General features: G+C 53.1%; 1 protein-coding gene across 2 annotated transcripts; it reads right to left on the bottom strand.

The window, feature by feature from the left end:
* Window positions 1-2361: 2361 nt before the first annotated feature.
* On the bottom strand, window positions 2362-12461 carry Cdkn1a (cyclin dependent kinase inhibitor 1A). Of its 2 annotated transcripts, none has more exons than XM_050142950.1 (3): window positions 12300-12461; window positions 4385-4841; window positions 2362-3696 (listed from the first exon to the last, which is right to left on the bottom strand). In XM_050142950.1, the coding sequence occupies exons 1-3, from the start codon at window positions 12318-12320 to the stop codon at window positions 3647-3649; spliced, it is 528 nt and encodes a 175-aa protein (XP_049998907.1). In that variant the 5' UTR covers window positions 12321-12461; the 3' UTR covers window positions 2362-3646. The 2 variants fall into 2 exon arrangements, with proteins under 2 accessions (XP_049998907.1, XP_049998915.1); XM_050142958.1 differs by lacking the exon at window positions 12300-12461 and adding an exon at window positions 9546-9678.
* Window positions 12462-13076: the final 615 nt, after the last annotated feature.

The following is a 13076-nucleotide window of genomic DNA, read 5'->3' as shown; positions in this document are numbered from 1 at the left end:
AAGAGATGGCTCAATGGTTAAAAGCACTTGTTCTTGCAAAGGACCTGTGTTTGGTTCTCAGCACCCACATGGCAGTGCACAGCCATCTAAACTGCAGGTACAAGGGGATCTGACACCCTCTTCTGACCTCTGCTGGCAACATCCATGGTATACAGATATACACATAAAATAAGTAGAAAAACCAAATTATATTCAATATTTTTATATTTATTTTGTTCTAGTTAGGGTCTGTATTGCTGTGACGAAACACCAAAACCAAAAGCAAGTTGGGGAGGAAAAGAGTCTATCAGCTTAAACTTCTACTGAACTGTTCATCAGGGCAGGAACTCACATGGACAGGAACCTGGCGACAGGAGCTGATGCATAGGCCATGGAGGGGTATTGCTTACTGGCTTGCCTCCCATGGCTTGTTCAACCTGCTTTCTTATAGAACCAGCACCACCAGTCCAGGGATGGCACCACCCACAACGACTGTGTGGTAGTTGAATAGGTATGGCCCCCATAAACTCATGCGTTTGAGTGCTCGACCCACAGGGAATGGCACAATTAGGAGGTGTGGCCTTGTTGGAGTAGGTGTGGCCTTGTTGGGGGAAGTGTGTCATTGTGGGGGTGGGCTTTGAGGTCTCCTATATGCTCAAGCGTGGTACACAGTTGCATCTGCTGCCTACAGATCAAGATGTAAAACTCTCAGTTCCTTCTCCAGCAACACGTCTGCTGCCTACATGCCATCAGGCTTCTTGCCATGAAGAAGCTATAAACCAGCCCCAATTAAATTTGTTTTACTTTGTTTTTTGATTTTTGTATTGTTTGGTTTTTGGATTTTGGAGACAGGGCTTCTGTGTGTAACAGTCCTGGCTGTTTTGGAACTCACTTTGTAGATGATATTGGCCTTGAACTCTGCTTGCCTCGGCCTCCCAAGTGCTGGGATTACAGGCATGCACCATGACCACCCGGCAAATGTTTTCCTTTATAACACCTGCTGTGGTCATGGTGTCTCTTCACAGCTACAGAAACCCTAAGACAGAAGTTGGTACCAGGGACTGGGGTACTGCTGTGATAGGCCTGATCGTGTTTTTGTTTGGAGGAATGTGGACTCAGGGACTTTGTGTTAGGAAAGCAGTGGAGTGCTTTATGCTGTTTAATGGGTCACATTAGTGGGAGCATGGAAGACAGTGGTGCTGAGGTGATTTCAACAGTGGGGGTCTGGCTCAAGATGTTTCAGAGGAGAGGAATTTTAATATGTGGCCTAAAGACCGTTCTTGTGATAGTTTGGTGGAGAATGTGGCTGGTTTTGCCCTTGTCCAAAAATCTACCTGAAGCTAAACTGAAGAGCTATGGATTAGTTCCACTGGCAGAGGAAATCCCAAAACCTAGCATAGACTCTATCGTGTGGTCACTGGTGTCCATTCTTATGAAGATGTGTAATGAAAAGGACCAAGCTGAGCAAGGAAAAATACAAAACACACAGACCTGCTTATACCCTGATATTATGGGGCAATTTTCTTAATTGAGGTTTCCCTCCTCTCAGAAGACTTTATCTTGTGTCAAATTGACATATAACTACCCAACATATGTGTATGTGTGTGTGTGAACATATATATACATATATATACTGTGGAGCCAGACAACTACAGAAGAACCTGCATGAGTCAGATACCCCTTCCATCATCTGGGTCCTCGGGGTTACACTCAAGTGACACCCTGCTGACCCACAAAATTATTTTAATTCTAAAGGCAGCTGACTTGATAACAGTCCTGTAACCCTCAGGAGGCTGAAGCAAGGCCACAAGTTCAAGCCCCATCTAGGCAACTTATCTAGTAACATAGGAAGTGAAAAAGGACTAAAGTTCATTATACATATGCATGAAATATTGAGGAATAAGAAGCTAAATTATTAAAAATTAAATTGAAATATTTCTGGGGTCAGTGAGATAGCTCAGTGGGCGAAGATACTTACCACTGATTCTGACTAGCTGAATTTGATACAGAACCCCCTTGAGAACAGCCTGCTGTAGCACATGTGTATGTGCACACGTGCACACAAAAATGTAATTTACAAAAATCTTGAAAGAACCATTTCTGTACAATTAAATTGAAGATGAGAACGTTCCTTTACCCAAATGGGAAAAAAAGCCCTACTCACCTTGTCTCAAAATGAAAAGCGAAGGGGCAGGGCTACAGCTCAAGGGCGGAGCGAGTTCCTGCCTGTCAGGCTAAAGAATGCAGGTTCAATTCCCATGGGGGGGATATATGATTGCATGAGTGTGTCCTTAAGTCGGAGCCGGACACCACACACACATACACACACACACACACACACTCACAGCAAACCCTCCCTACATGTTCTAATGGCAAATCATCACAAGTCATCAAGAAATATTTATTGAGCACCTGCTTTGGGGTGGGGGGTGGGACTGGGAACAGTGCAGGACATGGTCCCTGCTCTTGGAAGGTTGACAGTCTGAGTGGAAACAGGGAGGCGGCCAAAATACATCTTCGTGGGGGGCTAAGGGCAAACAATCAGACCAGGATGTTACAGAAACAGGGTGTTTGGGGTCAGACTCTGTAAGTGCTTTGGCACCCATGGGGATTCAGTCCTGGGTAAGGGTCAGTCACCATTCTTGGTCTCCTGTTAGCTTGCTTAGCCCTTAAGGCGCCATCTTGATTGGCTCCTTGTATTTCTGCTGCTCAAAGTTCTAAGAGACGGGAGAGGTCACTGATGATTTCAGCAACTAGGGTCCCCACCACACACTGGTACCACAGGGGTGCTTGCTGCTCTGGGGGGCCTGGCCTATCTCGCCACCCTAGAACCACAAGGAAGGTGGTTATCACTGGAGTTGCCTGAGGTAGAACCAGGGAACCCTACTTAGTGTACCCCTTTCCCTTACCGGTGCCCAGAGATGCCTCCTGCTTACTGGGGGTATTGGGGAGGGGGCAAGGATCTGGAGAGGGGAGAGCAGCTGAGTGCCAGGTGAACCCCCAAAAATAGAGGGGCAACTGGCAGAGAGACCCACAGGGGAAGCAAAGGGGACCAAAGTGGGAGGCATTCCCTGTCTTTACAAGTCTGAGTGAGTATCAAGGGTCAGGACATTACAGCTGGGTCCCAACCAGGCTAAGTCTCATTCCTGTTCTAGGCTGTGACCACTTCACCGTCACCCTGGCCAGCCTTAGAGGTAACAAGGAAACCCCACAGTCCCACTCAGCTGGCCCTCCTTCAAAGTGCTATTCGGGTCTGAGGATCGCCCTCTTGAGACAGGTGGCAGGGAACCAGGTCATTTAGGGAGAGCATCACCCAGACAGGGGATGGAGGCGGGGTTGGGGGTGGGTGGAGGAGGGTGCAGCTGGCATGAAGCCAGTCCGACCGTCCCTTCAGGAAAGGGAACACGTGAGTTTGGGTTGAGGAGGGTTTAAATAATAGTCTACATAATAAAAATCCCCGCACTAAGGGGCGACCGTCCTACCGTTTTAGTTCTTTTAAATAATGCTAATGCTGGAGGTGGGGAGGGGGCAGGCTGAGTATATACAGAAGTTTAAATTAAAACACAAATAATAATTAAGACACACAGAGTGGAGGAAAGCCTAAGGCAGAGGTGGGGAAGGGGCCTCCGGGCCCACTGCAGAAGAGGGTGAGGCCTCTGTGGGCACGTTAGGGCTTCCTCTTGCAGAAGACCAGCCGGCGTTTAGAATGATAGAAATCTGTAGAGAGAAAAACAAGTCGGGTCAGAGGCAGAGTGGGAAGGACACCCTTCCCCGGAGCCCAAGGGGAGGCCATACTGGGAGGTGGGGGGAGCCCTGAGAACTGCACCTCCCACAGTCAGAGGGCCTCCTCCACCTGCCCAGATCACAAAGCTTGAGGGTGTTAGATTGTGAGCCACGTGGGTGCTGTGAATCAAACTCAGGGCCCCTGCAAGAGCAGCAAGATCTGCTGAGCCATCTCTCTAGCCCCGCCCCTTATTTACTTATTTGGCAGTACAGGGGAGGAACCTGTGGTGTGAACAAGGCACACCCCCAGCTTCCCCGGTGGGTTCTAGGCCAGTGCTCTATCGCCAAACCCCACCCTCCTCTGAGCCTTCCCGTCACAACAAAGATGCCTGGGTCATGTGACTGTAAAATGCCGGGGGTCGTGTGACTGTCAGCTTAGTTGTTATTGTGTCCTGTTTATCACCTCTCAGCCCCGGTTCCCTCACCTACAGTAGGAAGACAAGAAAGGCTTGGTGCTGGGGAATGGCTGGAATGTTCTCTGCGAAGGCTTTGATCTACATCACTGTTATCAAGAGCCCGGAGTATTAGTACCCACCCACCCACATCAGTCAGTGACCCTCGGCAGGGGGCCTCCCCTCCCCAGACCACCTGCAGGATTCTTCCTCCCTATACCCATCCTTACCTGTCAGGCTGGTCTGCCTCCGTTTTCGGCCCTGAGACGTCCCAGGGCCACCAGGGGAGTCCTCAGGCCGCTCAGGGGCATGAGACACCAGAGTGCAGGACAGGGACAGGGCCACGTGGTCCTCCGGAGCTGACCCCTGCAGCAGGGCAGAGGAGGTGCTGGGCCGCTTGTCCCCTCCCAGGTCATCACGGCCACGGGACCCAGGACTCAGGTAGAACTTGGGCATCCCTAGGCCCCGAACACGCTCCCAGGCGTAGTTGCCCTCCAGAGGCGTCTCGGTGACGAAGTCGAAGTTCCACCGTTCTCGGGCCTCCTGAAGGCAGCCGGCCATGAGCGCCTCACAGTCGCGGCTTAGCTGCTCGCTGTCCACGGGACCGAAGAGACGGCGGCACACCTTGCTCCTGTGTGGGACCGGTCGGACATCACTGGGATCGGACATGGTGGTTGGTGCCTGTGGCTGAAACACAAGAAGACCCTGGTCACTGTGGGAACCGCACAACTTCCTGACCCCTCTCTTTCCTCCCAGGTGCTTTCCCACGGCTTAGTAGAACCCGCCTCACCAAGAGACCCAAAGTGGGCGCTGAGTTCAGCCAGCCCTGCAAGTCAAGGTCACAGCTGATGTCCACAGAGGCCAATGCACTGCAGAAGTAGGGGTCACCGTCCTGTTTACACCAGGGCTACTAACGGCTAAAATCAATGTCTTGTGCTAACGTGTCCTTCACGGGTGTGAACACCCCAAATACGAAGGTTTCCCAAACACACCCCACCCCCCACGCCACTGGCAGCTGGGCCAGCCCTCAGTCCCCTATCCTGCTGCTGCTAATTCCACCCAGCCAATCCCAAGTGCCTGGACTTTGGGATAAGACGCACAAACCAGCATTGGTGCTGCTATTCAGCACACAGTTAAAAAAGCGCTCGGTGTCTCTGGGATTTTTAGCGTAGCTGTGGCAGTGTGCTCCGGTGGCTGTCAAGGTGACTGGGAGAGAGGCAAGAACACTGGGGCCAGCCAGGCGGTGGTGGCGCACGCCTTTAATCCCAGCACTCGGGAGGCAGAGGTAGGTGGATCTCTGTGAGTTCGAGGCCAGTCTGGTCTACCATAGCGAGTTCCAGGACAGGCTCCAAAGCCACAGAGAAACCCTGTCTCGAAAAANTAGAGGCAGCTTCTTAGTTGAGGTTCCCTTGCCTTAGGTGATGCCAGTTTGGTCAACTTGACACAAAAAAAAAAAAAAAAAAAAAAAAAAAAAAAAAAAGAAGACTGCCTGGGTCAGAAAAGGCTTTGCTAGGTGGCCCCAAATATGTATCTTAACATCTCTGGGCTCTATTTGAGAGCAGATATGAGGAGGAGCTAAGTTAGTGTAGGCGACCCTGGGAAATGGAAGCAACAGATAGATAACATGACTCTCTGACCCCGTTCTGACAGAGCCGCCTCCTCACCCCTCCCTGGGCACCTCCTCCAGACCGCAGTTGGCAGGTGCTATCTGCTGGAGGCCTTTCCTAAGGATGCCAGGGCTCTCTCCCAGGCTAAGCCACATCCTGCCAGGCGGATCGTACAATCTATAGTCTAGACACCTCCCAGACCTGCTTGCTGCCTGTGCCCAAGGAACCCGTTTTACAGGCACAGAAAATCAAAGGTGGCTTGGTTGAGGGAACAAGAGATACCCGAGATACCTGAGGGACCCAGGCCACTCCTGCCTGCTCTGGCTTGACTCCAATACTAGGGGATGCCGGTCCTGAGGAGGGACTAGATTCTCCTGGGCACCCGTCCAGCCCTCCAGCCTTTGAGCTTGCAAAGTCTACCCAGTAGCTTCCTAGGCTTTCACCACATATACCCTCAGCTCCTCAGGATGAGTTTGCCCAGGGCTGGAAGAGTGGTAGGCACTCAGATCAAAGTAAGGTAGGAAGCCAGAAGAGATGAAGAAACTCGCCCCCAAAGGCCGGGGGCTGGGATGGTAAAAACCTGGGCCTAGCAAACAAGACACTCTCTGTAAAACCGGGTGTGGCAACGCACCCCGTAATCATAACTCTCCGGAGGAAGAGGCGAAGCGGAGGTTCAAGGTCAACCTTGGCTACTACAGGGGGAATGAGACCAGCATTGTAGGCCAGAGACTCTTTCAAAATATAAGTAAAATGCAGTGCCTCCCCAAAACACAGGACTACAGCACATGGGAGTCAGAGGCAAGAGGATCTCCTTGAGTTCAAGACCAGGCTGGACTATATAGTGAGACCCTGTTCTCAAAAACAAGCAAACAAACAAAACACAGGACCAAGACAGATGCCCACCGCCCATGAAAGAGGTTCCGTGGCACTGTGGAAAGAGCCTCAGATGGCCTCTGTCTACAGGCAGAATTTGGGGAATATTTACCTTGTTAGTGCAAAGGTCGCTCTAAGTGGTTTACGACGGTCAGTCCTCCTAAAGAATGGCTGTATTCATTAGTTCTTTTTCCCTTCTGTCTCCCCCCATCCCCTTCGATTTATTTGAGGTAAGGGCTCACTATGTAGGCCAAGCTGGCCTGAACTCACAGTCGTCCCCCAGGGATGGCAGTCATGAGCCTCTATACCTATTGTTAATAGACGGCACTATCACCTCCTTTTAGGCAGTGCTAACCACAAGGCTCAGGAGTTAAATAATGTGTCCCAAAGTCGCAGGGCTCACAAGTGGCATAGCAGCGGTTTGAACCCACTTCCATTTGTTCTAGTATTGAACCGTTGTCTCTCCCTCTCATTTTGAGGGTCATAACCACAGAAATCCAGCTGAATCACTTGGGAGTTTTTGAAAACATTAGTCAGGTTCCTTGTTACAGCACACACCTTTAATCCCAACGCTCCAGCCAGAGGCAGGAGGACCTCTGTGAGTCAAGGGCAGCCGGGGGCCATATAGTAAAAACCTGTCTCACGCCGCGAGTGCGTGCCTGAGAGAGAGATTTTTTTGAAACAGGGCTTATTTCCTCAGACAAACGGAGTCCAAGCCCAAGTTTTGTGCTCTTCCCCAGAGGGCAACTCATAGGGGCCAGAGAAGGAAAAAGAACACCAATAGTCTCAGTGCTCCTTAGGCACGAGGAAGGGCCCAGCTAACTCTCTGTCGGGAATCTGCATTGTCCCCTGCTTCTTTCTAGGAGCAGAATCTCTTACAGGGGCCGCTTCCCACGTTGACTCTCGGGTCCACGCCTCCCACAAAGTCCGCTCCGCACCCTGTTCAAAACCACTTCTTTCATAAGCCCTCATTTTGCAAAGGCAACGTCTTCCCTCGCTGGCCATCATCCATATTTTAATTCCCTAAACACAATCCAGTCAGCGAAGGCCTCTCTAAGCCGCAGTGGGGGTGGCAGCGCGGGTAGCACTGGGACCCGTGCACAGCCGTGCACAGCCGGCCTTGCTGCTCCCACCGCAGCCGGGAGGGGGCGCTGTGCTCCCGGGAAACGGCGCGCTGTGGACGGCGCGTAGGCAGAGCCAGGCATGGTGAGTCAGTTTCCTGCCCAGCACTGCCCGCCCGCCAAAACTGCATGGGCACCGGAGCTGCACGTCACCCTGGGGTGAGGAGGGGAGAGGAAAGGAGGGGGACCCTGAGCCGCAAAACACGTCACGATGAGCCCGGGCTTCCTAAACTCCCGCCTATGTTGGGAAACCAGCGCGCGCGCGCGCACACACACACACACACACACGCACGCACGCACACCCGCGCGAGAGAGCGAGCGAGAGAGGAGAGAGAGGAGAAGGGAAGGGAGGGGAGGGGAGGGGAGAGCAAAGTAAGTACTCTTAGCTCTGGCCCCCTCCACCTTGATCTCCACGCCCAAAGCACGCGATGAGTCAGATCCCTGGAAAATAAAAATAGATGAGGGCGAGGACAACAAAAACCGCTCGAGTGTCCTCGCTGAAACGCGACGTAGAGGAATGGGAAGAGAGGAAGCTGCCAGCGCGCCCCCTAATGCCAAACCAAAGCCCGAGTCTATACCGCAGGACCAGGGCAAGTGTGGCCCTCGTCCCCACGGGCTCCAAGTGGGATGGATGCGCCCTCCTGGGTGCACTCAGCCTGGCCCGGCCCAGTCATCTTCCTACACCGGGTGTGACTAGGTCTGGGGACGCCAGTCTGATATACGGCACCTAGCAAGTCTCCCCGGGGATCCCCGCTGCTCTGCAATGCGGTCTCCTTTCGTGCCCCGCGGTCACTGGACTTCGCCGTGGTGGGTGCGGTGGGTGGGACCCTTTGCGCTTCCCGGACTGGCAGTGTAGACAGGGACCGCCCAAACTCTCTGTCCCCGAGGGCGCGCCACCGAGCGGGGACCGGACACCGCGTCCAGGATCTCCCCGTGTCCCGTGTTCCCTGGGAACATACTGTGCCCGCCAAATAGGTCACTGTGCCGCGCGGGGGAGGGGACAGGGGCAGGGACCAGGCTGTGCCCGGGCAGAGAAGGGGGCTTCTGGGCTACCACTGATCCATCCCCAGCTGGGGTGCGATTCTGACCTCAATCCGGTGCCCGGGGGTCTCCTTGTCACAATGAGTCACCTCCTTGCCTATCCTCCAGGACGTGCCCAGGCACGTTCCCGAGGGCGGAGGACACAGCCCGCGCTGACCTCAGCGCCCAGCGGGGTAGTGGCTACTGCGGAGCAGGACACCTGGACCACACCGACCCGGGACCGGGCGGCACCCGTGGGATCGGAAAACCAACCGCTCTGTGCCGGACCACAGATGGACTCCCCGCAGCTTGTCCCCGCCACCCCGGGCCTCTCTCGGGACACCGGCTACGTTCTCACGCCTTTGGCGAGCCGCACCTGGAATCCCTAAAAGCACTGGCAGCAAGAAGCGAGCTCTGATCAGTGGGTTCCCGTCAGCCAGGTCCGGCCGGGTCTCCAAGAACTGGGATGGTGACTGCCATCCCTGGTCCTGGAATTCGGATTCTGTATGCCGAGTTTGCGACACAGCCCGACCCTCGCTACACTCAAAACATACAAAGGCTATGGCCACGACGGTCGCGCTCAGACCCACACCCATCATACACCTGCCGCGAACACACCTGTGAATCTATCTGGCGGGCACACACAGACACACACACCAGTGACACACCCATCCCTGCACACAACCGCACACAAACACTTCTGGGGACAAGTGGGATTCAGTGCAGAGCTGTCCCCGGTAAACCACTGTTCCCTGCCGCTTCGCCCTCACCTCCTAATGTCTCGATATCGCAGTGACTCTGTGTCCGGCGCCTGGCTCCGATTCCCCTGAATGTGACGATACTGCAGCTCACACCGCTCGACTGCTGCGGTTGGCTTCGAGCAGCCCTCTTATAGCATCGGTCCCCGCCCCGGCCCGCCTCGGAGGCAGGACCAGCCGCTCCTTCACCCATCCCCGGGACGCGCTGGCCCGCCCTCCCCTCCGGGAATCTAAGCCCGCGCCTGACTAGGCTCCAGACAGCCCGAACCCGCGCGCGGCAAGAGGGCGCGCCGTCCCCTCCCCCCGATACCTGACTGTTTGCTGGTCGTGTACCCCACCAACGGAGCCATTGACATGGGTTAAGGCTGAGCGTTTACGGGTCTGTCCCTGACTATGTCAGTAAGTAAATACCTGAGTCTGGGGAGGTGGGTCAGTAGGTACAGTGCTTGCCCAGCTTACTGGAAGCCCTAGGTGGGATCCGCAGTACCTCATAAACTGGACATGCGGGTTCACGTCTGTAATAACAGCGCTGGGGAGGTGAAGACAGGAGGATTGGGAGTTCAGCGTCATTGTTGACAGCTACTTAGCCAAATGGAGGCCAGCCTGAGATATATGTGACACTCTGTTTCAAATATAAATAGATAAATCAATATCCAAGCTGAGTTATGATGGCAAAGGACAAGAATGCTCACACTTGGGAGACTGAGGCAGAAAGAGTGTGATGGGTTCAAGGCCAGCCTGGGCTACACGGTGAGACCATCTCAGAACAACAAAATCTATACATAATAAAAATGACAAGACTTTCTTTGAAATTCCCAGAAATCCCACTATTCCCGGAGCTCTTCCCTCGGTAGGCCCTCTTTCCCAGAAGCATCTGAGGCTCTCAGACACCCCAACAGAGCATTTTTGGGTTCAGAACACACTCTTATCGTCTCAGAGATAAGGAAACTGGGTCTAAAGAAGTGAAGGATGCCAAAGTTTTGCTGCCACTGCCTCAGAAAGGGAGGAGACTAGGTCCAGTTCTCAGAAAGGGGCACCAGTTACCAGGGAAAACTGCGGCCCTCCCCCTCGCCTCTGTGGAAGCCAGCATCTGGATATTTTTTTCACACAGCCAACATATACCTCAATGGAGAAACAAAGGCTCAGAGAGGCCCAGAACTGATTCAGACCACACAGCCAAGGAATGGCTCCTGCTTGGTCTCCGGGGCACTACCCAGAGCTCTCTTATTTCTGGGCATCTTATTTGTGGATCCAAAACGAGGAAAATGCCTAATAGCCCTCCGTTCCAGACAGTTCATGGATATGACATCCATAAAGGACATTTCCGAAATGCCTACTGCTGCTCCTGACAGTCCAGAGGTGAGGTGTCATCAGCTCCCACCTCCCGCCTTGTTTTGTTTTGCTTCCTCATCAGTTTTATTTGCTCTGCTTTGGCATTTTTGAGACAATGTCTTGCTGTGTAGCCCAAGGTGGCCTCAAACTCAAAGCAATTCTCCTGCCTTAACCTCCTTCCTGAGAATTGGGACTGTAGGTCTGTCCCATCCTGCACAGCTGTTGGGGGTTTTCTTCAGACAGTCTTGTTACATGGTCCAACCTGGCCACATGGGTGACTTAGCAAGACCCCCGTCTCAGCTGGGCATGGTGAGACACGTCTGTAATCCCAGCACTTGGGAGGCAGGGTTTACAAAATCAGCCTGAGCTGCTTGAGACTCCATCACAATCAATCAGATAGATCTGGGGATGTAGCTCCCTTAATAGAGCTTACCTAATGTTGACGAAGCCCTGAGTTCAGTTCCCCAGTACTGCATTAACTGGGGGGGTATGTGCCTGTGATCTGAGCCCTCAGGTGGCAGGGGGCAGGAGGATTGGTAATTCATCAGGGCTATCCCCAGCTACCCCATAGCAAGTCTGAGGCTGGCCTGGATTACAAAAGACCCTGCCTCAAAACCAAAAACAGACCCCTCTCTCAAAACAAAAAGAACAGAGAGAAAAAATTCAAAGGCAGGGAATGGAGCCTTTAATCTCAACAGAAATCTGTTAAAAGAATCGAATCCTGCTTTGGAGGAGCTGTGATTTCTCTCATCTCCGGCTCTTGGATGCTAGAAATCACTGCCCAGACATGCCCCATCTTCCTCTTCTGATTTAGCTGACCTAAGGAGGACAGGCCTCTCCTCTATGGTGGGGGATGGAAGTCTGAGAAGGGCACGGGGCACCCTTCCAACCCCCTCAACAGCCTGGCTCTGGATTGAAGCCAGGGCTGGAACCGGTCCTCAGGACCTCTCCCAAACATCCCAGCTCCTGTGCCATCTCCTCCCTGTACCCAGGTCTTCCCAGGGCTGGGCTGTCACAGGCCAGCACAGGATGTCCAACTGCTCAACTCCCTCTGGCCTCTAGGCCTTTCAGATAGACGTGACATTGTCCGCCTGTTTACTTTGGGAGAACACAGTTTTAATAAAGCCTGGAGTGAATTGCTGAGCACTGTGACCTCCTGGGCCTTTGTCCTGTTGACGTTGGGGAGATTTTTAAAATAACTTCTGGCTTCCCAGAGCACCACAGAAGTACTCAACAAATATTTATTAAGTCTAGGATAGCTCAGGCTTTCTAACAAACAGGCTTAGCCTTGCACTTGAACTCAGACACATGGTTGGAGAACCCCTTCAGCCCCTACAAATGGGTAAAGTCACATGCACCATACCTGACCCCAAAGCACACACAGACACACAAACAAAAGCAGTCATCACCCGATACATGTCACAAGATACATACCATCTTCTGGTCTGCTGCCATCTCAAGCTTGCAGGGTGGGGTATCCCTAGGCTATCTGGGGTCTCTGTCGCCTTCCTTGTCCCTCCTGCACCCACAGCAAATAGTGTGTGTGTGCCATCACGTCCCCACCTCCCTGCATGAAGCAGCCCCACCTCTCCAGTTCCAGGGCTGGGCATGTTAAGACATGTTCCTGAAGGTTAGAAAACTAGTCCCGGCCCACCGCAGCCGACTGCTGAGATTTGCTGCCATGCTCAGAGAGAGGACAGCCAGGGATCCAACCTTGCAGGACCCTCTCGGGCTGGTAGAAAGGAAACGTGGGACTGAGGCTGAAGGAGGATGTAAGGAAGGTTCCACGTCAGCTGCTGGAGCAGGAAGAGAGAGGAAGTGTGGGGACCCATATCACCAGTTTCTCAGAAAAGGACTGGGGAGTCCCACACAGGGAAGGTTAGGTTTCAGAAGAATTCACTTCCACACGGACTCCCAAGAAATGCGACCCCAGAGCAAAGACAGAACAGAAAATAACCTAAGCATCAGTGTCAGAGTGGATCAGATCCCTGAGGAATCCAAGACAGAAATGATGCTTCTAAAACTCAGCCAGCCTCCCACAACCGGAGTTCTAGCATTAGACATGTATTCCATTGGGGCTCAGTTGGTAAAGCTGCTTGCCTTGCAAGTGCAGAACCTGAGTTCAGTCCCCAGCACCCACAGGAAGGGCTCAGGCCTGGCCACACGCTCTTATAATCCCATCACTGAGGAGCTGGAGGCAGGAGGATTGCT

Source organism: Alexandromys fortis, unplaced genomic scaffold (assembly GCF_014885135.2).
Source record: "Alexandromys fortis isolate MF-2015 unplaced genomic scaffold, M_Fortis_MF-2015_v1.1 scaffold_9, whole genome shotgun sequence".
Lineage (NCBI taxonomy): Eukaryota > Metazoa > Chordata > Mammalia > Rodentia > Cricetidae > Alexandromys > Alexandromys fortis.
This window is presented reverse-complemented; position numbering and strand designations above follow the sequence as displayed.

Bases quoted from the DNA above. Each gene is read 5' to 3' on its own strand.
- Cdkn1a (XM_050142950.1), bottom strand. From the start codon at position 12,320: ATGGCAGCAGACCAGAAGATG. The intron at 4,842-12,299 runs GTATGTATCTTG...CTTGTGTTTCAG, and splicing joins TGGCAGCAGACCAGAAGATG to CCACAGGCACCAACCACCAT. The intron at 3,697-4,384 runs GTAAGGATGGGT...TTCTCTCTACAG, and splicing joins GAGGCAGACCAGCCTGACAG to ATTTCTATCATTCTAAACGC.